A 24,965-nucleotide genomic window follows, 5' to 3' on the forward strand; every position below is an offset into this window, starting at 1 on the left:
TGCGTGTTGTGTTATCACTTGTTATCTTGTAAACTTTACTTGTAAAAGTTCAAAAAGTGTAATTGTGCAGTGAAATGGCGGAGAAATCTCATTCTTCCAAGGGTTTAAAGGAGGCAGTGGCCTCGCGAGGTTACTTAAAAGGTACGCTCACTAGGTTACATCAATTTTGTATCAAAAAAGATGATGTGCCTAATACAGACATTGAAATTCTCGTTTCGAAACGTGAACGTTTAACTTCCACGTTTAAAGAGTATGAATCTCTCAATAAGTGCATCCTGGCTCTAAATCCTGATGACAACGAGGATTATACTGATACGGATAATAAATTCTATTACTGTATATGCACACTAGATCGTGAAATAAGGCGTCGTGAACCCCGCATAGAAAACCCGCCTCCGACCACTACAATGACTTCTCCAGCCACTCCACTGAGCAAAATTAATTTGCCACCAATAGAGCTTCCCACCTTCAGTGGTAAGTTTACTGATTATGTGCCCTTCATAAACTTGTATATGTCATTAATACACAATAACCCATCTCTGGATTGTGTACAAAAGTTGTACTATTTAAGATCATATGTAAAAAATGAGCCATTTGAAATGATTAAGAACTTGCCTTTGACCTCTGACAGTTATGAAAAAGCCTTAAATTTGTTAGATAAGCGTTTTAACAATAAGTTTAAAATTCTGAATGATCACATCCACACCATCTTCGATATCAAATCAGTGGTTAAGTCTACAGCTAGCTGCTTGAGAGAGTTTGTGGCTGTTGTCAGACAAAACATAGCGGCCATTTCAAATCTTGATCCTAATGTAAAATACTGGGATGCTATAATATTGTGTATTCTGTCTCGAAAATTAGATACATATACTGCTCGGGCATACCAGCTCGATAGAGACATGGAGAAGGAGCCAACGCTGAACGACTTCCTGAGCTTCCTCGATCAAAGAGCTCTGGCGCTGGAAAATGCTGAGCCAGGGAATGCTCAGTACCGGTCACCGAATGCAAAGGTGGTAACACATGTTACCAAGGAGGAGCAAGCCTGTGTATACTGTGAGTATAACCACAAGTTATTTACTTGCAAAAACTTCAATTTACTTCCAGTCAATGAAAGACTGAAATTTATTAATGACAAAAAGCTGTGCAACTTATGTCTGGGTGCGCATGCAGGAAAATGTAGGTATCACTTTCGCTGTTCAGTGTGCAAGAAGTCACATAATACTCTGCTACACTGTGACGAGAAGCCTATATCCGCCGCATCTCCTGTTACTTTGATGACAGGCAATTATAATAATGATGTTCTTCTTCCCACAGCAAAAGTAAAAGTCATTGCCCAAGATGGTACTGAGGTCCATCTTAGAGCCCTGCTGGACAGTGGCTCACAGCTATCATTCATCACCAGTGAAGCTGTACAACTGCTTGGATTTAAGCCAGCCCAAGTCGATACTAATGTCATAGGCATTACTAATGCTAAAAGCAATCTCAAATCCTGCCTGCCTTTAGATATACATTCAATGAATTTACCTTTTAAAACTATTGCAACATGCCACGTTGTTGATGCAATTACTTGCAAGCTGCCTCAGATTGAGTGGGATATGACAGGTTTCACAATTCCAGAGAACATTAAACTGGCAGACGACCAATTTAATGTGCCCGGTGACATACACCTCCTAATGGGCGCTGACATATTTTTTCAGATCCTGCTGCCGACGGAGTTACCCAGCAGCAGTCGAGCGACGCCGCATAGCGCGAGGCAACCCAGTCTCATCAACACTAAGTTCGGGTATATTATTGCAGGGAGTTTGCCACAAAGGAGTATCAACAAAGTCTGTAACAAGGTATCTTTAAAATGTATTACTTGTGAAGCTGATGTTGATAACACATTAACTCAATTTTGGAAGACTGAAAGTGTCCCACAAATATTTAATGAAACAAATTCAGAACAAGAACTGACTGAACATATTTTTCAAAATACTGTGCAGTTAAAGGATAAACAGTTTGAAGTGGCCTTGCCTTTGAAGCTGCCTATCGGCGATATTAATGATACTTTAGGTGAATCCTTTCATTTTGCTTTAAAACGATTTTTGAATTTGGAGAAAAAATTACATAATAATCCCAATCTTTTCTCCGAGTATAAAAAGTTCATTTATGAATATATATCTCTAAACCATGGCCATTATGTAGACATTGAGCAGTATGACTTGAATAAAGATGCGGTGTACTTTTTACCCCATCATGCAGTAATTAAAGAAGGTAACAAAACAACAAAATTGCGAACAGTTTTCGATGGTTCAATGAAAACTAATAAGAAAGTTTCGCTTAATGACTTGTTAATAAATGGGCCAATTGTTCAGAGGGACTTGTTCGATATTTTATTATTATTTCGTCTTGGTAATTACACTATTACGACGGATATAAAGCGCATGTTTAGAAATATAAAGGTGAGCCCTGAATACACTTCTCTTCAAAATATTTTATGGAGAGACGATCCTAATGATAGTGTCAGGTGCATTAGGTTAGATACAGTTACGTATGGCTTAAAAAGCTCGAGCTATCTAGCTACTCGCTGTCTCGACGAGCTTGCGAGGCTTCATGAACGCGATCTGCCATTGGCATCGTTCATATTGAAAAATTTTACATATGTCGATGACGTATTATACTCTGATAACGACTTAGAAAATATTTTAGAAGCAAAATCGCAACTGCGCGACCTTCTTAACCATGGAAGTTTTCAAACTCACAAATGGTCTTCCAATGATACGCGGATATTAACTGATATTCCCACCTCTGATCAGCACTTTGACGACTTAGAATTGCAGGAAGACGATTGTAGTTTGAAGGCTTTAGGTCTTTGTTTAGTCATGAAAAGCGATCAATTTAAAATTTCATGCCCCGAGCCGTTCGATCAGAGCAAGGTGACAAAAAGGAACATTCTAAGCTATATAGGAAAGTTTTACGATCCCATGGGTTTCGTCAGCCCCATCATCGTACAGGCTAAAGTAATAATGCAAAGACTATGGGCAGTCAATACTGACTGGGATGCTACAGTCCCCAATGACATTAAGAGGGATTGGTTAGAGTTTGTTTCGAGTCTGGCGGCCATGGAGCCAATATTGATAGATAGAAACTTATATATAACAGAGTCAGATACCATCGAGCTCATCGGTTTCTCAGACGCGTCCAGCTTGACAGCATATGGTTGCTGCGTGTACTTACGAGTCACTAACGCTTCAGGTAATGTGAGATTGCATTTACTCTATTCAAAGTCCAGAATAAATCCACTTCGTGATACTAACATGACAGTGCCGCGCTTGGAACTTAACGCTGCCTTGCTGCTTTCTAAATTAATAAGGAAAGTCTACGACACGCTTACATTGAAGCTGAAAATAAAACAAGTGTATTTATTCTCGGACTCGCAGATTGTCCTTGCTTGGCTTAATACCGAGCTCACACAGCTCCAAACATATGTTGCGAACAGAGTAAAGGTAGTACGTCAGCATACTGCTGCTTATAAATGGCTATACATAAATACTAAGGATAACCCCGCTGATTACATCAGCAGAGGAGTAAGTCCTGAAGAGCTCGGCTGTTGTGCAATGTGGTGGCATGGGCCTGAATGTCTGCATGATAGTAAGTACGATTTTCATTACAATGTAGACTTACCAGCAGTCTTGCCCGACGCCAAACCGCCCGCAGCATTTTCCAGCAACCAGGTATCATCTACCCAAGGTAGTATTTTTGAGCATTTACTAAAATATTCTAGCATCCACAAAATGACGCGAATACTTGCATACGTCTTACGGTTTTGCAATAATGTTAATTCTAGTAAAACTAGCATTGTATATAAATATTTATCAAGCGCTGAATTGAGTAACGCTTTAATGTTGATTATAAAAAATGATCAACAAACTCATTTCAAACACGAAATAGAGTGTTTGCATAAAAAATGTATGGTAAAAGGTTCCTTACAGAGCTTGCATCCTTATATTGATAGCGAGGGGCTCTTACGAGTAGGCGGTAGGCTGCACAATGCAGACATATCTTACTCGCAAAAACATCCTATAATCTTACCCAAATCCTCTCAAGTCACTAGTTTGATTATAAGAAGTGAGCATGAAAGGCTTTTTTTACATGCTGGTCCTAAACTATTGTTAGCTAATCTCCATCAGAGATATTGGATTGTGAATGGGCTTGTAGAAGTTAAGAAAATAACACAAAAATGTATGATTTGTTTTAGACAGAAGGCTACCGCATCGCAACAGCTGATGGGGTCCTTGCCTACTGGGAGAGTGACAGCAACCTCACGTGCCTTCGAGAGGGTCGGAGTAGATTACGCTGGGCCAATAAACATAAAACTTTCACGCGTGAGACGATCCGTTATAGGTAAAGGTTATATCTGCGTTTTTGTTTGTATGCTTCACTACGAAGGCTATACACCTCGAATTAGCATCAGATCTAACCACAGAAACCTATCTCGCGTGCTTGAAACGATTGGTTTCTAGAAGAGGATTACCCAAAGAAATCTACTCTGACAATGCTGCCACTTTCAGGTGTGCGAGGAACCAGTTAGTTGAGCTCTATAATCTGCAGTCATCACAAAGACACCAGGCTCAGGTATATGAATTTGCTGCCCAAAGGGCCATAGATTTCCATTTCATTCCTGCGTATTCGCCTACCTTTGGTGGTCTTTGGGAGGCTGCGGTGAAGAGTACCAAGTACCATTTAAAAAGGGTACTTCAAAATAATGTATTAACTTATGAACAGCTTAACACTGTTCTTACTGAGATTGAATGTATACTTAATTCTAGGCCTCTAATGCCATTGTCAACTTCAGATGTAAATGATTACACTTATTTGACACCTGGTCACTTTCTAATTGGAAATGCTCTCACTATGTATCCTGAAAAAGACATTAATAACATTCCAATTAATAGATTAAAGTTTTGGCAACAATGTATACAGATAAAACAATCATTCTGGAAATTGTGGCATAAACAGTATTTAAATGTTCTCCAGAACCGCCCTAAGTGGCGCATTGAGCAGTCAGACATTAAAGTCGGTATTCTAGTCATACTGAAAGAGGACAATACCCCCTCTGCCACATGGCCTATGGCCAGAGTTACTAATGTCTTTCCTGGAAAGGACAATAAAATTAGAACTGTAGAAGTAACTACCTCAAATGGGAAAAAACATACCCGTGCTATTAATAAGGTGTGTATATTGCCTATTAGCGATTAATATTATTTTATTTTTACTTTTTTTCTAAGGTTAAAGTTATACCTATCTTTTTTTAAATGGAGTAGGTATGTAAACTTAATGTTTAAATTCATTTTTTTAATTCATTTATAAAAACTCAATAAGTAAAATTATTTGATATAAGTTTCTTATGTGCACTCTCAATTGTAAGCTTTCATTAGTGTTGTATTATGAATTGTATAATGTTTAAAAGTTGATGCACTTTCTTTCATTTTGTGATAAATTTTATACATTAACTTTCATGTTTAGATTTTTGACACAGTTACAGTAATTATTGTTAAAGTTGACATGCTTTCGTACAATATTTCATATTGTGATTCTGTTGTATATGTTTAAAGTACATGTGCTTTCATCCAGTTTAGGTTGATGTATAGAAATTGTATAAGTTTAAGTTTTGATAACTTTACTTCTTGAGGCGCAGCATGTTGACAATTGCAACATAAAAATACCTTTTAAAAAAAAGGTTATAAAAAATATTCATTCTTTACTATTTTTAAATTAATTTTGTATTCATCGAACTTCTCTTATTGTCGGACGTGTTTGTAACCTTTATAATTTCTACTTAAACCGAATTATATACGAAGTGGCAAAACAATCAGCGTTTCCTTTAATACAGTTTGCGAGTGGTGAAATAATCAGTCCACACACATTTTAACACTTGTAAACTTAACATAAGCTGGCGACTATACCCCAATTGGGGTAGTCAGAGTCATCCATCGTTAAGTACCCACGCCTCACCAAGCTTTCTGTTAGACCAACGTGATAGGCGGTGAGCCGTATCGCCGTATATAATCGTCGCGCTAACTATGTTAGTGATGACTGCACTCAAATAGTATTTTATGCAACAGTTGTATAAGAAGGGTCAAAAAATGCGAGTGGCGTGAGTTGCGATGTGAGCCTTGGCGAACATCGCAATAAGAGACGCCACGAGTATTTTTTGACCTAGTTATACAACGTTGCATACAATACTTTTTCTACGACGACGTAATTTTAAACGAAACACAAAAAATTTCCAATTTATTTTCCAACGCGCGGGAAAATGGCGGCAAATGTATACTTTTTTTTTTATAGTATATCTATGGCACCAAACAAAGTAAAGGTGCCAGTTTCCAGGTCAAAAAAAAAAAACAACAACAATGCTTTTTTGGCGACATTATAGTACAGTTACACTTTGTAAACAATGCTTTTATAGGCCATAGAGCGTACACTTTTTCAAAGAGTTTAATTATGTATGTACTTATATTAGACTTTTTGGTTATTTAAATGCCAGATTAAAGTAGAGGAGTAGAAAAATAAATTAATACAACAACAACAGACTAGATGTTGTTTTATTTTTATTATTATTATTATTATTATTGGAAGCACAGGCAGCACCTTGTGCTGATGCGTGCTTATCACTTCACTTGTGCTCATGATTGTTCATATATTTGTCAAGCCTATTTTTAAAAGAGTTCACTGAGGGAGCACTGATCACAGATTCTGGCAGTTCATTCCACGCGTCCACTACACGGTTGGGCAAAAAGTGATATCGAGGGTTGCTAGTACCTTTGGAGCGTGAGAGTTTTAGCGAGTGTCCTCTCAGATTGATGTTTTGGTTCAGTACATAGATGTCTTTCAAGGCATTAACATTATAGTATTCAGTAAGAATTTTAAACGTTTCAATGAGATCTCCACGTTGCCTACGATACTCCAAGGTGGTTAAACCAAGTGTAGATAGTCGAAGCTCATATTCAACATTACGCATGACTGTCACCATTTTTGTTGCTCTTCTTTGGACTCTCTCTAGTAATGCAATGTCCTTCCGAAAGTAAGGACTCCATATTTGAAACCCATGTTCTAACAGCGGTCTGACGTAAGTTTTGTAAAGCCTAAGAAACAATTCCTTGTCTATATGATAAAAAGCTTTTCTAATCATGTATAGGAGGGAGTTAGCCTTCTTAGTGTGAGTTTTATGGTGAATGTTGTATTCACTTGTAATAGGCTTACACATAAGTACTGTTTTACTTTGTTTAATTATGTTCTAACTAAATGTTATAATGAGCATAGCTGTAAGTGATCCATAAATAAATAAATAATAAATAAATAATAACTCATTGGTGCAAGTCCATTACCGGGGTTTGAACCGGCGCCTTTCGTCGCATACGGTCAAATTCATGATAATCGCAGTTATTCAAAATTGTAATGCGTCAAAATATCAAAGTGACAATATAGCAAAGCGTCAAAATACCTACTGAACATATCGCTAAAATTAGATAGTTTCCAACTAGTCAAATCAGTTACTTTCTACCAATCGTCAAAACACGAAATTACTATGGTATTTGTATGAAAAAGCAACCTGTGACTTTATAGAAAAAGTGACAAAATGTCGCACTTATTATTACATACATACATACATAAACAGCCTATATACGTCCCACTGCTAGGCACAGGCCTCCCCTCAATCAACCGGAGGGGGTATGGAGCATACTCCACCACGCTGCTCCAACGCGGGTTGGTGGAGGTGTTTTTTACGGCTAATAGCCGGGACCAACGGCTTAACGTGCCCTCCGAAGCACGGAATCATCTTACTTTTTCGGACAATCAGGTGATTCAAGCCTGAAAAGTCCAAACAAAAGACAGTCTCACAAAATGATTTCGACAATGTCCCCATCGGGAATCGAACTCGGACCTCCAGATCGTGAGCCTAACGCTCTAACCACTAGACCACGGAGGCTGTTAAAAGACAGCATCACGCCTGTATCTCCGAAGGGTTAGGTAGAGGTGTATGTAGGAAAGTGAGAATACTATGGAAGGATAATGAATGGGAATTTGATTGTTTATGGCATGAAATGAGGATGGTTAATGAATGGCACGTAAGGCAGTTTTAAAAAGTAAGAAAGGCGGGTCTTTGGTGCGATGTCGGTCGGGTTAGAGGATTTTGTTAAAACTAATCCAATCAAAAACATAAATGTGAAATGAGAGCCAAGTTCAATATTATGATAAATGCCTTGATTGTTGACTTCAACGACAAAAGAAGTGAGATCTAAATGGGTGCCAAGTTCAATGGTCAGTCTTGAAATTTATTTATAAGTAACAGTATAACATATCATATCTTCTTATAACATAAGATAATGTATTGTAGCCTAAGGTCTGACTTGGCCAAATTTGATACGTTTATGTGAAATAGTTTTTGATTTATGCGGGGGTCAAAAATGGCTCCAAATGGTTCGTGTAATATTACCACACGGTGCGGCTCGCCAGTTCTGTTTCTGGAACTTGGCTTGCCACGCTACCGCGTGCCTAGATTAAAATATAAGGAGTAAAGATATTTAAAATATCCCGTGTTATTTCTATATTCTACATGTATATATACCACCAGTCGTTTTACTCCTCGCCAGTTATGTTTAAGTCCCATTAAAGGTAACATTTAAGGAGAGAGCCACAAGGTCGTTTCCATTGGTGCAATATCAATAGGTATAAAAAACCTACGAAGGAATATTCATAAAATCAGTTTTATAAGAAAGTACGATTAAAAAATTGTTAGACTTCTATTTTATCTTTCATTTAACTTTAAAAAAAAACTTATATTAATCTGCAAAATTAAATTTGTTTTCTACGAAAACAAGTATTGCATACTTCGTAATTTATGATAAAGTTTTATAAGTTTTTATTTCAACTAAATTATCTTGAGTCATTAAAATAAGAAATTTAATTACTTTAAAAGTTATAAACCGATTACATTATTGTTTTTTATTCGAAGACTAAGTTAAAGGGTTTCATTAGTGATTAGCAAACAGAAGTTAAAAGTGCTTAGATGTAGCCTAAACTTATGCCGAGTTAATACTATAAAATTCCATTAAAAAAACATTAGGAGACAAAAATAAGAATAAATATTTGTAAGCCTGGCTTGCTGAGGACAAACATAGGTCAATGTAAAATGTAGCGCCATTTTATAAGGCTCTAGAAACAAAATGTTTCTTTTAGACATCAAATTTATAAACTGCTATACTGGTGCTAATTCCTGTAAATACCATCTAATTTTATTTTAAGTTATATCTGTCATTTTCTTATCCGCCGAAAAGGAAAGGGACGGGTAATCGACAAGCATGAAATTTATGGAACACACGTCAATTTTAAGCACAAATCTAAACCAACCGTCTAAAAATTTTACGTCAGTCAATAACCCGACACATTAATTTACTCATTCTTCCTAAAATTAAGAGCTGTGAATCATCCGTCCCTTTCCTTTTCGACGGATATGAAAATGACGGATATAACTTAAAATAAAATTAGGCGGTGTCTGCAGGAATCGGGGCCAATATCTACTTAAATTATTGTATATTTTTACTTATAAATATTTCGTAGATCTATCGTATCTCGTGTTTTACGAGACTGTGTGCTTCTTAATTTATAATGCTTTCGTAATTTCTCAATGAATGTTGATTTTTCTTTGAGAAGGATTGAAAGTGTGTGTAATAGTCCTACTCTTAAGGTTTTCTTCTTATCATGTGGGTTATGGGGTGGAATACCAGCTTCATCGACCCTGGTGTCAGGGTTATGATTGAGCTGCCACAGGCCACTGACATGGCTCATGTAACGATTACTCAAAGAAAGAAAGAAAGAAAATATTTATTTCCATATTGGACGCCACATTTACAAACTTAAACTACAGAAATAATAAAAAAAACAAAGACAAAAAGACAAATAATTACACAATGGAGGCGCCCAAAATAAAAAAAGACCTCCCTCAAAAAAGGAGATGTCCTTAGAAAAGGTTCAATACGATCTACTCTGAACCGGCGTGCGTGTATGAAGCAATTGATGAATGTGGAGGAAGCAAGAGAAGTGTGTCAGGATCGAAGCAAATGGAATTCTATAGTCTCTGCTTACCCCGGTGGGAAATAGGCGTGAGTTTATGTATGTATGTATGTAACCTTAATAGTAAGATGATCCGTGCTTCGGAAGGCACGTTAAGCCGTTGGTCCCGGCTGCATTAGCAGTCGTTAATATCCATCAATCCGCACTGGGCCCGCGTGGTGGTTTAAGGCCCGATCTCCCTATCCATCCATAGGGAAGGCCCGTGCCCCAGCAGTGGGGACGTTAATGGGTTGATGATGATGTGCATGATTTGGAGGGTATGGTTCCCAGCTGGTCTTATTGTCAGCGTATCGGGATCTGATGATGAGATCTCAGAGAAATTGGGGGCAAAAGAAAGGGGGGGATTGCCCCCTTTTTAGTGTGCTTTTAGTGTATTTTTCAAAGCTACACCAGACTCCAAACACTAAGTATAGAACGCCAACTCTCCGCTCCCTATTAGCCTAGGTTTAACTCAATAAGACCCCTCCCTTCACCCCCCGTTCCTCTCGTCTTACTTTACTCATCAATCGTATGGACGTCAGACGTCAAACACACAGATGTGCGTGTACGATAACGTCAATGTGTAGTGTCTGTATCAAACGAGGTGTTTTGTATGAAGTGTCCGAGCTGTGTTTACGATGTCACTAATACCGTGCATAGGTTATGTCTATATGTAGGTATGTATGTAAGATATACAGAATCATATTAAAAACTTCTCCCATCTGTCCCTTTTGTCAAAATGTTATTAGGAGTATAAAACAAATTGGTGTGAATCTCCAAAAGCAACGAGCAAACGCGGGAATTTATTATTTAAGCTAAAATGAAGTGGCTAGCGGGTGGTCGTTTGTTTTCTTCCTTTGAAGTCGTGTTCTCAAATCTTTGTTGAAATGTTCTTTCTAGGGTCGTTCCTATGCTGCGTGCGTAATACAAAATGCAATAGGTAACATTTTATGTGGCTACGTGAACGCTATCCGCAAAACAATTGACGAATAAGTCGCGTAAAAAAAGAATAAGTACATACAGTCATGAGCAATACAATGTACCCACTTTAGGACTCTGTCGCACTAACATATTTGACATTTAGTGAGACTTACTGTTCAATTTGTCAAAAAAGTTAATGTGACATGGTACCAAAGTGTATACATATTAATGCTCGGGACCGTACACAAACTCATGCTTATTTCTTTATCACAGTTGACAACAAAAAAGCCATCTCAAGCACAGACCGAGAGCATCCCTTACAGATGGCAAATTGAAAAACCCCGTCTGACTGCGGCGACTGTCGCAATTTGTTAATGGCCGCCAGGTTTTAACTGCGCTGTGCTGTGGACCTGTCACTTCCCAGTGGCTGTACTAGACCACAAAATATTAAAAAGTCCTATTATAACAGCGTCTGTCTATATCCGCGCCTCAAAGTGAAGGTATTTAAACTTTAAGAAGGATATAACAGGCTACATATTGTTATCTATCTATATTTTGTGAATGTGATTTTTCCCGTATTGTAAATAATGTTTGTATATGTCTGCAAAGATAGTTCGGTGGGCTTTAGCCATAAGATTAATTTTAAGACCAAATTGGTGCTAATTCCTGTAAATACCATCTAATTTTATTTTAGGTTATATCTGTCATTTTCTTATCCGCCGAAAAGGAAAGGGACGGGTAATCGACAAGCATAAAATTTATGGAACACACGTCAATTTTAAGCACAAATCTAAAACAACCGTCTAAAAATTCGCCCGGGTTATTCATTTATTTACTCATTCTTCCTAAAATTAAGAGCTGTCAATCATCCGTCCCTTTCCTTTTCGGCGGATAAGAAAATGACAGGTATAACTTAAAGTAAAATTAAGAGATGTCTGCAGGAATCGGGGCCATTATGTACCTAAATTCATACAATAAATGATTTGATTGTTTTATAGTTTTGAACGACTCATATATTCGTGGTGATAAGTTACCTACCAACTATGGAACAAACACTAATACTACGTATAAACGGGACACTCTTCACTAACATAACGTAACATATCATCACGCTTGTATCCCCAAAGGGGTAGGCAGAGGTATCTAATATACACAAACTCCTTGCGAGATATGTTTAAGAGCCACGCAATAGGGCGCGAGCCTATCGCCCCGCAATAAGCTTGAATAAATAAGCTTGAATCGAGCTTGATTTAGCTGGGTTTCGTTACTATTGAGCCGCTCTGGAACCTTAACAACGCTCTTACCAAAAAAACTTAAAAAAAAAACTTTTTTTTCCAACAAATTCAGCACAACTTTTCAGGTGTACTAAGCACCACATTTATTTGGAAGTTATTGACCTTAAAAAAACTTGGCTCACCTTTTTTTTATTCAACTTGTGTCTCAGGCTCGGCACACCGTGTACAATGTTGTACTTTATGTAGAATATTGTAGGTACGTACCTCCGATTGTCAGCGAAGCGCTTTTGTTTACCTCTGTGTTGAGGATATGGATTGAATATGGAATTCTATTTTCTAATAATAAGGTGCTTTTCTTTGTTATTCATAGTGTGTTTAAACCACTTGGGTACTACTTTAGCAATTCTTTTGAATTGTTTACATTTTAAACTCTCGCCACCAACAAAATGTATGCATAATTAAAGCACATAATAACGTGTTCTTACCGCGTTTAAATGGGGATATGAGATTCCCGATATTTAGACACTGTTGAAATCAGAAAACATAAAAATTTCAACAGGGAAGACGGGTTTCAAATTATCGAGCACGTGGAATCCAGTAGTAGGTGTTGTAAAAAGCTTGAAACGGCCTAATGTGGTGAAAAAACGTGAGGACACAGTGAGTGCGGTTTGTCGTAGTGAGTTTCGTGCGAGTTCAGATGGTTCCGAACATTCCGATATCAAAAACATAAACAAGCGGCAAAGAAAGAGGGTAGACAGATATGTCTGCCCGTAGAAAATTATGGCTCTACCTACTCCACTCCAATCTCATCAGTCATCCCGTGATCATGGCACTTGCAACAGTGTCGAAATATCGGGAGTCTCATATCCCCATTTAAACGCGGTAAGAACCCGTTATTATGTGCTTTAATTATGATAATAACCGCGTAAACTTAAAACAATGTAAAAAATGTATGCATTTGACGATTAATGGAATACGCGTAAAATCGACAATAAATAAAAGTAAGTACGTAAGTCTTCTCTTCTATCGAGTAGGTTGTGAGGTGGAGAACCAACCTCATCAACCTTGGTGTCAGGGTTATTGAGTCGCCAAAGGCCCAGACATGGCTCATGTAACGACTAATTACTTACATCAGTAAGTAGTAACCGGGACCAACGGCTTGACGTGCCTTCCGAAGCACGGATCATCTTACTTTCGGACAATCTGGTGAATAAGTAAATACATAGTAAGTTAAGTATTTGTTATGTTTGTAATGTTCTCTCTCTCTCTCTTGGGTCGATCCCTCATATCTGAGGATCGTGGTCAGTATCAGGGTTGCATCTGGAGCGGATGACCTGCTTCCATCGGTTTCTGTCCAGCGCTTCCCTTACGACTGTGCAGAGCTTGGATAACGACAAGTCTTTCACTTGAACGGTCCGTCTAGTTGGTGAACGACCACGTCATTTTTTGCCTTTAGTGTTAAGTTTTGTTATGTCAAGAAACGAAAAGCAAAATTGACAAAAAAAAGCAATATTACAATTTCAACAAACGTCAAATACCAATATCGCTTTCTTAGATGAATCGCTTCAATGTGGCAGTTTTAACCCTGGTCATCTTATTGGTTGCTTAGGCAAGTTGCATTCTGGATTCTGTCTACACCAATACGGGTAACAGGCGCTGTGTCAGTCTCTCTGCATAAATCGAATGATTTACATAAACACAATTTCTAGACAAACCCGCTCACTGTTCAATAGAACAATATGATAGAATTGAATCCAGTTATATGAAATCAAATTATGGCTTGGATCTCCAAAATTGGTCAGCTATAGAGAGAATTTCTCGCTAAATGTAATAACGGATTTCGGCTAGATTCTGGGCGAATTGCGAATTAGCTTTTAGTACTATTTACTTACAGAATAACTGTGCGTTTATAATTTTAAGCACTTAAATTGTTTGGCTCCAAGGCCACGGCACTGGCAACGTCGCCAAACAATTTATATTGAAATGGCTTCGTTGCCAAATGGTCGCCAAAGACTTCGCCAAATGAGTTATTTGCCATACAATTCAAGTTGGGCATAGCTAGAAAACACCAGAAAACTTGCAGGACCGCACCACACCGCAGCTGAGTATGCTCCAGAACCCTTTTTACTGTTTATTAAAAAGAGATCTATATTTATGCGTGTTGGTTGTAAAGCTAAAAGAACTGACCAAATTGGGAAATTTCTTAAAAAAGGTCTACTCTAAACCGCGCCTGTATGAAACGATTGATGAATGTGGAAAAAGCAAGAGAAGCAAATGGGATTCCATAGTCTCTGCTTACCCTAATGGGAAAAAGGTATGAGTTTATGTTGTATGTATGATACCATAACATAAGCTTTTGACTATATTCTCAAATGAACTAAGTACCCACGTTTCAACGAGCTTTTTGTTACTAACGTGATATGAATGATTACATTATAGGGACTTCACCACCACAACTGTTGTTGACAATAAATTGAAAAGTACATACAAATGTTGTTCTCAAACAAATTCCTTTTAGCTACTTGTTAGGAGTTTTGTCTAAATTCAAATTAGGCTTCAGGCAAATTTAAAGTTACAGACTAACTTTTTGGGTGAAATAACTGTTAATAAAAGACTGTTTTATTTCGGCTTTATAATTATTTTGTTTAATTGCAGAAATAAACTTTGTGCTGACAAAGCATCATGCCTGATCCCCAAAGGGGTAGGCCTTTACCTTTGTGTCTAGTATATACACCCACTCCTCAGTAGAGGGCAAGCCTATTTCCATTAACCAGGCACAAATCTTCAGTTGCCATCTTCATACACAATATATCCCGCATAGGGATGGTACTGAAAAGTATCGGCCACCGAAAGACGTAATATACGATCTCGACGACCCGATTACTCTAGCCATAGAGGCGGTCAATCAGCTCGCGACACCAAACACTTCAGGACTCCGATACCGACCCCGCCAGCGTGGTCGACAATTTCCCTCATTCAGCACTTATCGCTTTGATCCATTAGGGACGATAAATTATTTCTAATATATTCCTCTCAGACGACGCCCTGAGCCGGGGTTCCCGCCCAACTAGGCAGTTCAGGCCTTTTGTCTTAAATTTTGTACCGGTTAAGAGCCCTCAGCGCTCCTCATTTGTCAGACCAAGTGGTTAATACCATCTGAATCAAACATGAAAAAAGTCACGTCAAATAAAATGCTATTGGCTATTTGGAAGAAGATCGCCATCTTTTTCTTTTATTTAATACGTGAAAAGAAAATCTTAAGTGGTCATTTTACAACTCGATAAACTGGTACAGTTTGTTAGTTAGCTTCTCCTTATGAGAGATATCTCCGCTGTCTCCTATCTACCCCACTGTACGATTTCATCTCTTATTGTGTTAGATGTACCCCAACGCAGACCCTCTCCCTCCCTAGGGGACTAGTGACAGACAGAATATCATATTTCTTCTGACTTTCTACTTATAGGGTAGAAATTGGAATGAATTTGATAAACTATGTGGGTTGCCTTGTACCTGCGTGAATTACGCGTTTTTTCATACATAGCATCACGCCTGTATCCTCAAAGGGGTAGGCAGAAGTGTATAATATACTATATACAAACTCCTTGCCACATAAGTACGTATATTGGATATTGACATTTAATCTTCTTCTATCGTGTGGGTTGTGAGGTGGATTACCAACCCCCATCAACCCTGGTGTCAAGGTTACTATTGAGCCGCTAAAAGCCCCTGACATGGCTCAAGCAACGACTACTTACTTATCAGTAAGTAGTAACCGGGACCAACGGCTTAACGTTCCTTACAAGGCATGGATCTTCTTGCTTTCGGACAATCAGTTAATAATGTACATTTAAGAAATTATCGATAAATTTTGACTTGGATGTACCTTAACTTTGTTTATCCGAAACGACGAGTCACTATGTGAACAACAATTAATCTTTATCAGACCAACTGGGAAACAAACGTAAGCTTATGATATGTTTTGGTGTTCAATTTTATCCCTCAATCAGCGCTATCGTTATCGACCCACTAGAGTCGATTAATTCTTTCAAATATTTTTCCTCTCCCACGACTCCCTGAGCCGAGGTTCGCGCCCAACTGGGCTCCCTCACGTTGTACCGGGTGAGAGCCCTAAGCGCTCCCCATTTGTCCGGCCAAGTAGTTAATGCCATCTGCGGCAAATCTACTATAAGTCAATTTAATTTTGCAACTACAATTTATATATTCATAGGCCCTCTGTAAAACTAGAATAATAACGAACTATTTCGCGAACCGTTTAATTATAAGAGCCTGTTGACAAAATATTGAATTATGGCACACAGAGGACGTGTTTCATCTAAAATACGTGCAAGTTTTTAGGAAAGCGGTAACTATAGGTATACTTAACTAGCTGTTACCAATGACGTCATTCGCATGAAACTCTACTATTAAAACTATAGAAGTTTCATACAAACTTTGCCACTCCTTTTTACCCCCTTAGGGGTTGAATTTCGCAAAATTCCGTCTTAGTGAGCACCTACGTGCTTACATGAACCCCCATGCAAAATTTGAGACTACTAGCACTTGTAGTTTCTGAGATTTCGTCATGAGCGAGTCAGTCAGTGACCTTTCACTTTTCTTTATACAGGGTGTTGGGGACGTCGCAACTAATACTAAGGGGGATGATTTTCCAAAAATCATGTTTTAAACAAAACAAATTGAATTCTATACTTTTGTTATCGATAATTCCACTTGATATTCACTCAGAATAATGAGTTGATCATCCCTCTCAGTAATCGGTACGATGTCACTTACACCCCGTGCAAGTAGAATAGAATAGAATAGATATTGTTTATTATAAAAGGACGCCACACACAAAGACAAGACAATAACATCACATTTTTTTTTACAAAACAATTACCAAAAGCATAGGAGGATGTTAATTACAATGATCATAAGGTAGTGGTGGACGTCCTGAGATGAAAGGGCCTCACTCAGCACAAGTCGCGGCGTGAACCACGACGCTGGTATTATGTGGACCCTGTTGGGTGAGGCACGAACGTCGTGTTTCATAAATATACGTTAATATTCGTACATAGATTAAATATTACCAAATTACTTAAAATAGAATGTAGGTGTACAAAATATAATATATTATCACAAAAACGTATACATAAATACTTAATGTTAGTATTATAATAGTAATTAATGCAAGCGGATATAGTACGCACCTGATATAAACAAATACGAATGCATAAAACATAATAAGTAGGAATTATATTATGTAAGTATGTGTATTGTGTAGTCTGTTTGTGTTAGTATCTATCGCGCGCGCAGCTCCTCGAGTCACCTCGGTCGGCAAAGTAGTTCAATTTTTGCCAGTATAATACTTGGATATGATATTTTTCCCATTCGACTGTCGCGCCTCCGAACAGGCACGACGCATACCAAAGAAAAAGAAACGAAATTATAATAAATTGTAATAAAATTGCACATTAAGTAAATCAAATAAAAGTGAATAATAGTAAAGTAAAGTACATACAGGTAGCCATACAAGTAGGTATGGATGTTAGTGACACCGTACCGAATACTGAGGGGGATGATTCAGAACATGTGTCTGAGTTGATATCAAGTGGAATTTCCAATCGAAAAATTCATGAAAATTATTGTGTATTTTTTTAAATTATTTTTAGTTCCATACTTTTGCAAAGAAAAATTCGACTTGATATCAACTCAGAATCATGGTTTGAATGTCACTAAAACCCTGTAGAGATGTGAAAATTGTTGGAAGGGATGGCCAAGGAATACCTAGAAAGTCACCAATTTGGGAACTAGGTTTAAAAGAGATTACTCTGAACTGAGGAGCTCGGTGGCGCAGCGGTTAACGCGCTCGGTCTGCGATTGTTGAAGTAAAGCAACTTTCGCAAAGGCCAGTCATAGGATGGGTGACCACAAAAAAAAATAAGTTGTCATCTCGAGCTCCTCCGTGCTTCGGAAGGCACGTTAAGCCGTTGGTCCTGCCTGCATTAGCAGTCGTTAATAACCACCAATCCGCACTGGGCCCGCGTGATAGTTTAAGGCCCGATCTCCCTATCCATCCATAGGGAAGGCCCGTGCCCCAGCAGTGGGGACGTTCATGGACTGATGACTCTGAACTGGCGCGTGTGTGTGAGATAGTTGAGTATGGAACAAACAAGAGAACTATATCAAGCATGAAGCAAATGGAAATCTACGTAGTGTTGCCCGGCGAGGTGAAGGTACTTAGTTCATCTTGCTTAATACCCGAATTCGAAGTCGTAAACTTGTGTTATGTTTTAATACAAAATACATAAAAAATTGCTGCTTAAGTCTAAGGGTGGTATTAATAAACTAATCTCAACTTTAGACTGCCCTCAAGGTTGTCAATGTGACAATTAGGGATAAGCTCGCCTATGCTTTATCTAACGATAAATTATATGTAAATATTATTTGTATTTTAAAGAAATAAAAAGTATACAAACAAACAATTCTTATATAACAACAGGGACTTGAACATCATCTTGAGGGCAGCCTCAGCTAAGATTAGTTTATTAATACCACCCTAAGTATTGTTTGTGACGGCTAAACTAGCAACGTCATCATCTCCCTAGCATTATCCCGTTTCTCATAGGGTCCGCTTACCTAACCTGAAGATATGACAGGTTCTGTTTTTTACAGAAGCGACTGCATGTCTGCCGCGAAGGGAGACCAGCCCTTCATCATCAACATCCTATATACGTCCCACTGCTGGGCACAGGCCTCCCCTCAATCAACCGGAGGGGGTATGGAGCATACTCCACCACGCTGCTCCAATGCGGATTGGTGGAGGTGTTTTTACGGCTAATAGCCGGGACCAACGGCTTAACGTGCCCTCCGAAGCACGGAATCATCTTACTTTTTCGGACAATCAGGTGATTCAAGCCTGAAAAGTCCTTACCAAACAAAGGACAGTCTCACAAAGTGATTTCGACCATGTCCCCATCGGGAATCGAACCCGGACCTCCAGATCGTGAGCCTAACGCTCTAACCACTAGACCACGGAGGCTGTTTGTTGAGACCAGCCCTATACAGCCGAAAATGCATTTCTCGGGAATGTGGGTTTCCTCACGATGTTTTCCTTTACCGCTGAGCACGTGATAATCATTTATGATCCAAACATGAATTCACAAACAAATTCGACAATCATCGGTTTAGGCCTGTGCTGTATTCAAACCTGCGACCTCAAAGTGAGAGGCAAGCGTTTTACCAACTGGGCTACCATTGCTTGCAAACTAGCAGCGTAATGTTGCTTTTACGAAAGAGATGTATACAATAACGCTGTCTTATTACTGAAATCTCTACAATTTATCATCTATAACAAATATAAGACGTCCAAAAGATAAAATACAATTCGAGAGTAAAATAATTATCTTCCGGGACGTCGCACTAAGACAAAATACGACTCTCAAAAGACAGTCAGCGTTTAACTTTTGTAAAGGCTATATAGGCATTCCTCTCCCGTACTCTTTCAAAAAAAAGAACGACCTACTTATTCTTTTCTGTGCTACTTATACAATAAACGCCCTTAGTACCTAATAGAGTGGGCAGAGTTACAAGTAATCAGAAGACCTGCGAGTAATCAGGAAAAATTTTGAGACGAAGTCCTAAATAAATTTCGCACATTTTACTAGGACACCATGGTGGCGCAAACTAAATGCAATAGACACCTAGGATGGTATTAATAAACTAATCTCAGCGGCTGCCCTCAAAATGATGCCCTGTTTTTATATAAGAACTGTCACAATGACATGACCTTGAGGGCAGTCTCGAAGCTGAGTTTAGTTTATTAATACCACCCCTAGTATCTTGTTGCACAAACGATATACCAGGTCTTCTTCTGTCGTGTGGGTTGTGAGGTGGAAATCCACCTTACAACATAAGAACACACGATTCAAATAAATAATTCAATGGACTTGTTTAAAGTTGCAAACTAAATCCTAAACATACGACATTAGTCATGTTTTTCTTTTGTCTAGCCAAGAGTAAAGTGTATCCTATTCGAGGCAAATTTATACTACAATAGGGTATTTGACTGCGTCAAACATAAATTATAAAATGCTAATCTAAAAAGCCAGTCTATATTTTTCTATTTGAAATAAATAAATAAATATTATATTAGAAGCTAAGATGATCAAAAACCAATCTCATTTACCTTTCGACTTATTTTCGATGTTTATTTATGAATTAATTAACAATGACTACGACACGACGTTTGACCGCTATTATTGATGACGTCACAGTTACAGAAGAGTATTTCCATACAAAGACCAGATAAATTTTCAGTTTGACGTTTAGTAAAAAGTATATAATTTGAGTAGGTTGGCAAGTACCTTATTTGAGGTGAGATAGGTTTGAAATGCGTTGTGTAAAATTGAGGAGCTCGGTGGCGCAGCGGTAAACGCGCTCGGGCGATTATTGAAGTTAAGCAACTTTCGCAAATGCCGGTCTTAGGATGGGTGACCACAAAAAAAAAGTTTTCATCTGGAGCTACTCCGTGCCTCGGAAGGCACGTTAAGCCGTCGATCCCGGCTGCATTAGCAGTCGTTAATAACCATCAATCCGCACTGGGCCCGCGTGATGGTTTAAGGCCCGATCTCCCTATCCATCCGTAGGGAAGGCCCGTGCCCCAGCAGTGGGGACGTTTATGGGCTGATGATGATGAGGTTTGAAATGCAAAGGATTTTTATTTCTATGGCCTCACTCTTGCTTAGGGAAACTCAAAGAGGAAAATTAATCGAAATAATTGCCATAATGCAGATGTAACATAAACGGCCTATATACGTCCCACTGCTGGACACAGGCCTCCCCTCAATCAACCCGAGGGGATATAGGTCGAATTAATTTCGCACGGACAGGATGGTGTAACGGTTAACACGCTCGTCCCGACTTAACAAGAGTTGTGGGTTCAAGTCCCGTCCGAGCCAGACCTTTTCGATTTATTTTTCTCTTTGAAATGCAAAATCTCCGTTAGGGATTTTCCTAATCTTAATAAAGTCTTTGCTGGAGTTTGCACTGGGTGAGAGCCCTTAGCGCTCCCCATTTGTTCAGCCAAGTAGTTAATGGCAAATGAGGCAAATCTACATATTAAGTCACGTCAAAAAAAGCTGGAGTTTAATTTGCTTTTATTAGTCCCTTTAATTTTCTTTTTACCCAACTGCGGCGGAGCAAAAGAAGGGTTATTTAAAAACGACCTCTGTATTGCAAATGGTGTGATACTAATGACTGCAAAACTAAAGGCCCCGGGTTCGATTCCCGGTTTAAATTATTTGAGAAATTTTCTTTTCCAAATTAACTTTTTATTGTTTATCTACCAACCCGCATTGGAGGAGCGTCGTAGAAGAAACCTCCGTCGAGGAGAAAAGTCGTGAAGCCCGGTAGTGGGGGGGGGGGGGGGTGTAAGATATATTAAAAGCACTCTTACATTACTAATACCCGCGATTTCTTTCCCTTTACTGGAACGTACGCTGTATCCTTCACTATATCCCCAAAACATGTACGCGAATATTTTATGATAAACAATTGAGTAGTTAACGTGTAAAAACGCATATAAAAAACTCACTTTCGCTTTTATTAGTAAAGATTTCTTTGTGTAATTTTCGAAGATTAAATAAATCACAACGTGTTTTTTTCTTAAACGCATACTTAAGAGCTCACAAAAGGACACTCACCTGAAATACTTCCTTCAATAGTACACTCACAGATAAGATCAGATATTATCTTTGACAATACACCCACTTGTCTATAGATGTAAGGATCTATAGCGAGAGGACCTTATTTACCTCCAAAAAGATTTCATTCAAACACTAACACCGTTCACATCACAACACAATCCTTGTTTCAATGTCGACACACACTATCACGATTACAGTTAGATTATAGTTAGATTACTCGGATTATGGCAATTGTAACTGTAATTTCATTGAAGGTCGGTTATAATCGGGCGGCGCGTCGACGGCGTAGCGTCTGCTACGGGCTACGCGCGCGCTACGACTGCCGTAGACCGCTCCCCTCTCCTCTTTTCAACCCTGTATTTAGGATGAGAACGCCGGGCGTTATCGTGTGTTTAATAAATTAATAAACTATTAATTTATTTATTAATAAATATAATAAAATTCAACTGTATAATAAATGCCAGAACATGTTAAAAAACAAAAATATTTAACTTTTCAATAATTTTACATTTAATTTTGAATTTCCCGTTTCGTAGATGCAATGTATTTATTTTTCCCTGCGAATTCATTAAATTGTTACACGTACTTCCTGTTACTTGAGTACCATCTTATTCTATATTTTTTACTCGAGTAGATTCTTTATTAAAAAAAGAGTACGTAATTTTATATTTAAATAAATAGGTATTTATATTCCTTTTAAACTTAAGGTAAACGATATTTTTTTAATTGTAAGGTATTTTAAGATGAAAACATCAAATTGCACAAACACATATTTGTATATTTATTTGCTTTTATTTTTCTAAAGCCGTCAATTTTTTTTCGGAATTACTTTTCCTTATTCTTCAAGTTTTTTTTTCTATTTGGCCAAGGTGTTCTGCTATGGTAGCCACAAGTTGAAAGGAAGGCATTCCATCCATTTCATCTACGGACAACTAGTTGTCGGCAGGTATTTCATCCTTATGTTATGGATATATCGTGGCCAGATCTTAGAATTGATCATTTCATGATGTGTTCGATTATTTCATGAAATAGCCAACTTAAGCTGACCATAGCGTTGAAACGTTAACGTTTAATAATATTTCAATCCACGTTTGGTCATATCATTAATGTAGGCGGTGTTCATGCTATGTGGTGTAATAAAAATGCGAAAAGTGTTGCCCGATAATCAATTATTTTCTTAGGTTCAAAATTATTTGCCTAATCTACTATCTATATGGAAAATTGTACAATTACATCCACCATTATATTATGCAAAACAAAGCGACACCAGCGCCACTACCGGTGGATAATGTTACTAATTCTACGATATGATTGCCAAAGCTTGTCATATCATGGAGTAATCATGAATTTAGTCGCTCATATCGTTAAATGTTTTGTGTTCATTGATCTGGCCAAACCACATGATAATGCGGCCAACGAGTGCTATTCTATTTCATGAAATATGACCATTTCATGAAATGATCGGACACATCATGAAATGATCACTTCTAAGATCTGGCCACGACAGATATACCACCAATCCGCACTAAACGTTTTGCCTTTTCCTTTTTGATGCGAACAGCAAAGGACTGGAACTATTTGTCGTCGTCTGTTATTCCAAGTCGTTATAACCTGACAGCCTTGAAGGCTGGAATGAATAGGCATTTGCTAGGTAAGCGTAATCCACTCTAGACCAGATCGTCACTTACCATCAGGTCAGATTTTGATCAAACGCGAGCCTATATTATTAACAGAAAAGACAAGATGTATCAACATCTACTATACTTTTTTTTAAGGATAGACAGACAACTAAAGCCGCAAACTATATCGGCTTCCAGCTACATGGGGCATGCAATATACAGGGTGTTAGTGACATCGTAACTTTAAGGGATGATTCAGAACAGGATTCTGAGTTGATATCAAGTGGATTCTTCCTATACTTTGCGATAGAAAATTCCACTTGATATTAGCTCAGAATAATAAGCCGAATCATCCGTCTTAGTATTCGTTACGATATCACTAACACCCTGTATGTGGTGTACCACATGTTAGTAAACATTGACATGATCATTCCCGAGAAATGCGTTTCGTTTACAAAGTCTACGTTTTTATCCTTTTCAATATGTAAACCGTGACTACATCTTGGTTTCTCGATCTTAAAATCCAAAGTTCTATTCCCGGTTGGGTCATATCAGTTTGGTAGGGATATTGCACGCTGATCATCCTATTGTCCGTAAGAAAGATGATCCGTACTTCGGAAGCCATGTCAAGGGCTTTTGGCGACTCAATAATAACCACAGGGTTGCTGAGTGATATTAATCTATTTTCCAAACACGAATTCAAACTCATAAAGTTGAATTCAGTTGTTTAGAACCCGAACCGGGATTCAAACTCTAGTTATCATACAGTTACTACCATTTTATATCCGACATACCTTCAATTATTATTAACAACTGTTCTCTCTTGTCTATTTATAGTTATTTAAATGTCTGGTATTGAATGTGTTTCTCTAGTTATTAAATAATTTGTAATACGAGTATATAGCCTCATTGGTTTTTAAAAGACGTGTTGCTGTTGCAGTTTCTTGTCATTTCTTCTCCTCAGCCATAACACCTTGCGAAATGACGTAAATTCAAAAATGTTACATTGTACTTCAACAAGTTTATCCATGATAATTACGTTGAATAAATGATTCTGAATTCTGAAACCCGTGATACTACGATATTAACTCTGTAAATATTCAAGGTTCTTACATGTGACATGTTTTGGAACTCGTGTCGTTTTGATTTTACATATTTAAGTGAAACAAGAACAAAGAAAGTTTTAATTGGATTTCGTTATGTGATATATTGCAGTTTCCTGGAATCTTCGAGATTATTTTGAAAATTTCTTTATTAACTTTTCGAGGTGTATTTACGTACCTACTTTTGACCTACTCCTCGGGGGTGGACGACGATTTCCCTTATTCAGACCAATATGGACGATTATTATGATTTTATTGCACAAAAACAAATACATAGAATCACTTTCAACT

At 38.0% G+C, this 24,965-nt stretch overlaps 2 protein-coding genes across 5 annotated transcripts in view; one reads left to right on the forward strand and one right to left on the reverse strand.

Annotated features, from left to right (window-relative positions):
- The window catches only part of LOC126374853 (hemicentin-2), a 644,718-nt gene that overhangs the window by 449,246 nt on the left and 170,507 nt on the right, over nt 1–24,965 (reverse strand). Inside the window, exon 1 of one of the 3 annotated variants that reach the window (XM_050021606.1) lies at nt 21,950–22,130. The exons of the other annotated variants lie outside the window; for them this stretch is intronic. The gene's annotated coding sequence lies outside the window, so the exon portion shown is untranslated. Of the gene's footprint in view, nt 1–21,949; nt 22,131–24,965 lie in introns of those variants that run through there. 3 annotated transcript variants of the gene reach the window in all.
- LOC126374890 (uncharacterized) lies at nt 44–2,530 on the forward strand. 2 transcript variants are annotated; one of them, XM_050021663.1, is made up of 4 exons: nt 44–141; nt 352–474; nt 862–1,053; nt 1,698–2,530. In XM_050021663.1, exons 1-4 carry the CDS (start codon nt 75–77, stop codon nt 1,745–1,747), a joined length of 432 nt encoding a protein of 143 aa, XP_049877620.1. In that variant the 5' UTR covers nt 44–74; the 3' UTR covers nt 1,748–2,530. The 2 variants fall into 2 exon arrangements, with proteins under 2 accessions (XP_049877620.1, XP_049877622.1); XM_050021665.1 differs by lacking the exon at nt 352–474.

Source organism: Pectinophora gossypiella, chromosome 18 (assembly GCF_024362695.1).
Source record: "Pectinophora gossypiella chromosome 18, ilPecGoss1.1, whole genome shotgun sequence".
Taxonomy (NCBI): domain Eukaryota; kingdom Metazoa; phylum Arthropoda; class Insecta; order Lepidoptera; family Gelechiidae; genus Pectinophora; species Pectinophora gossypiella.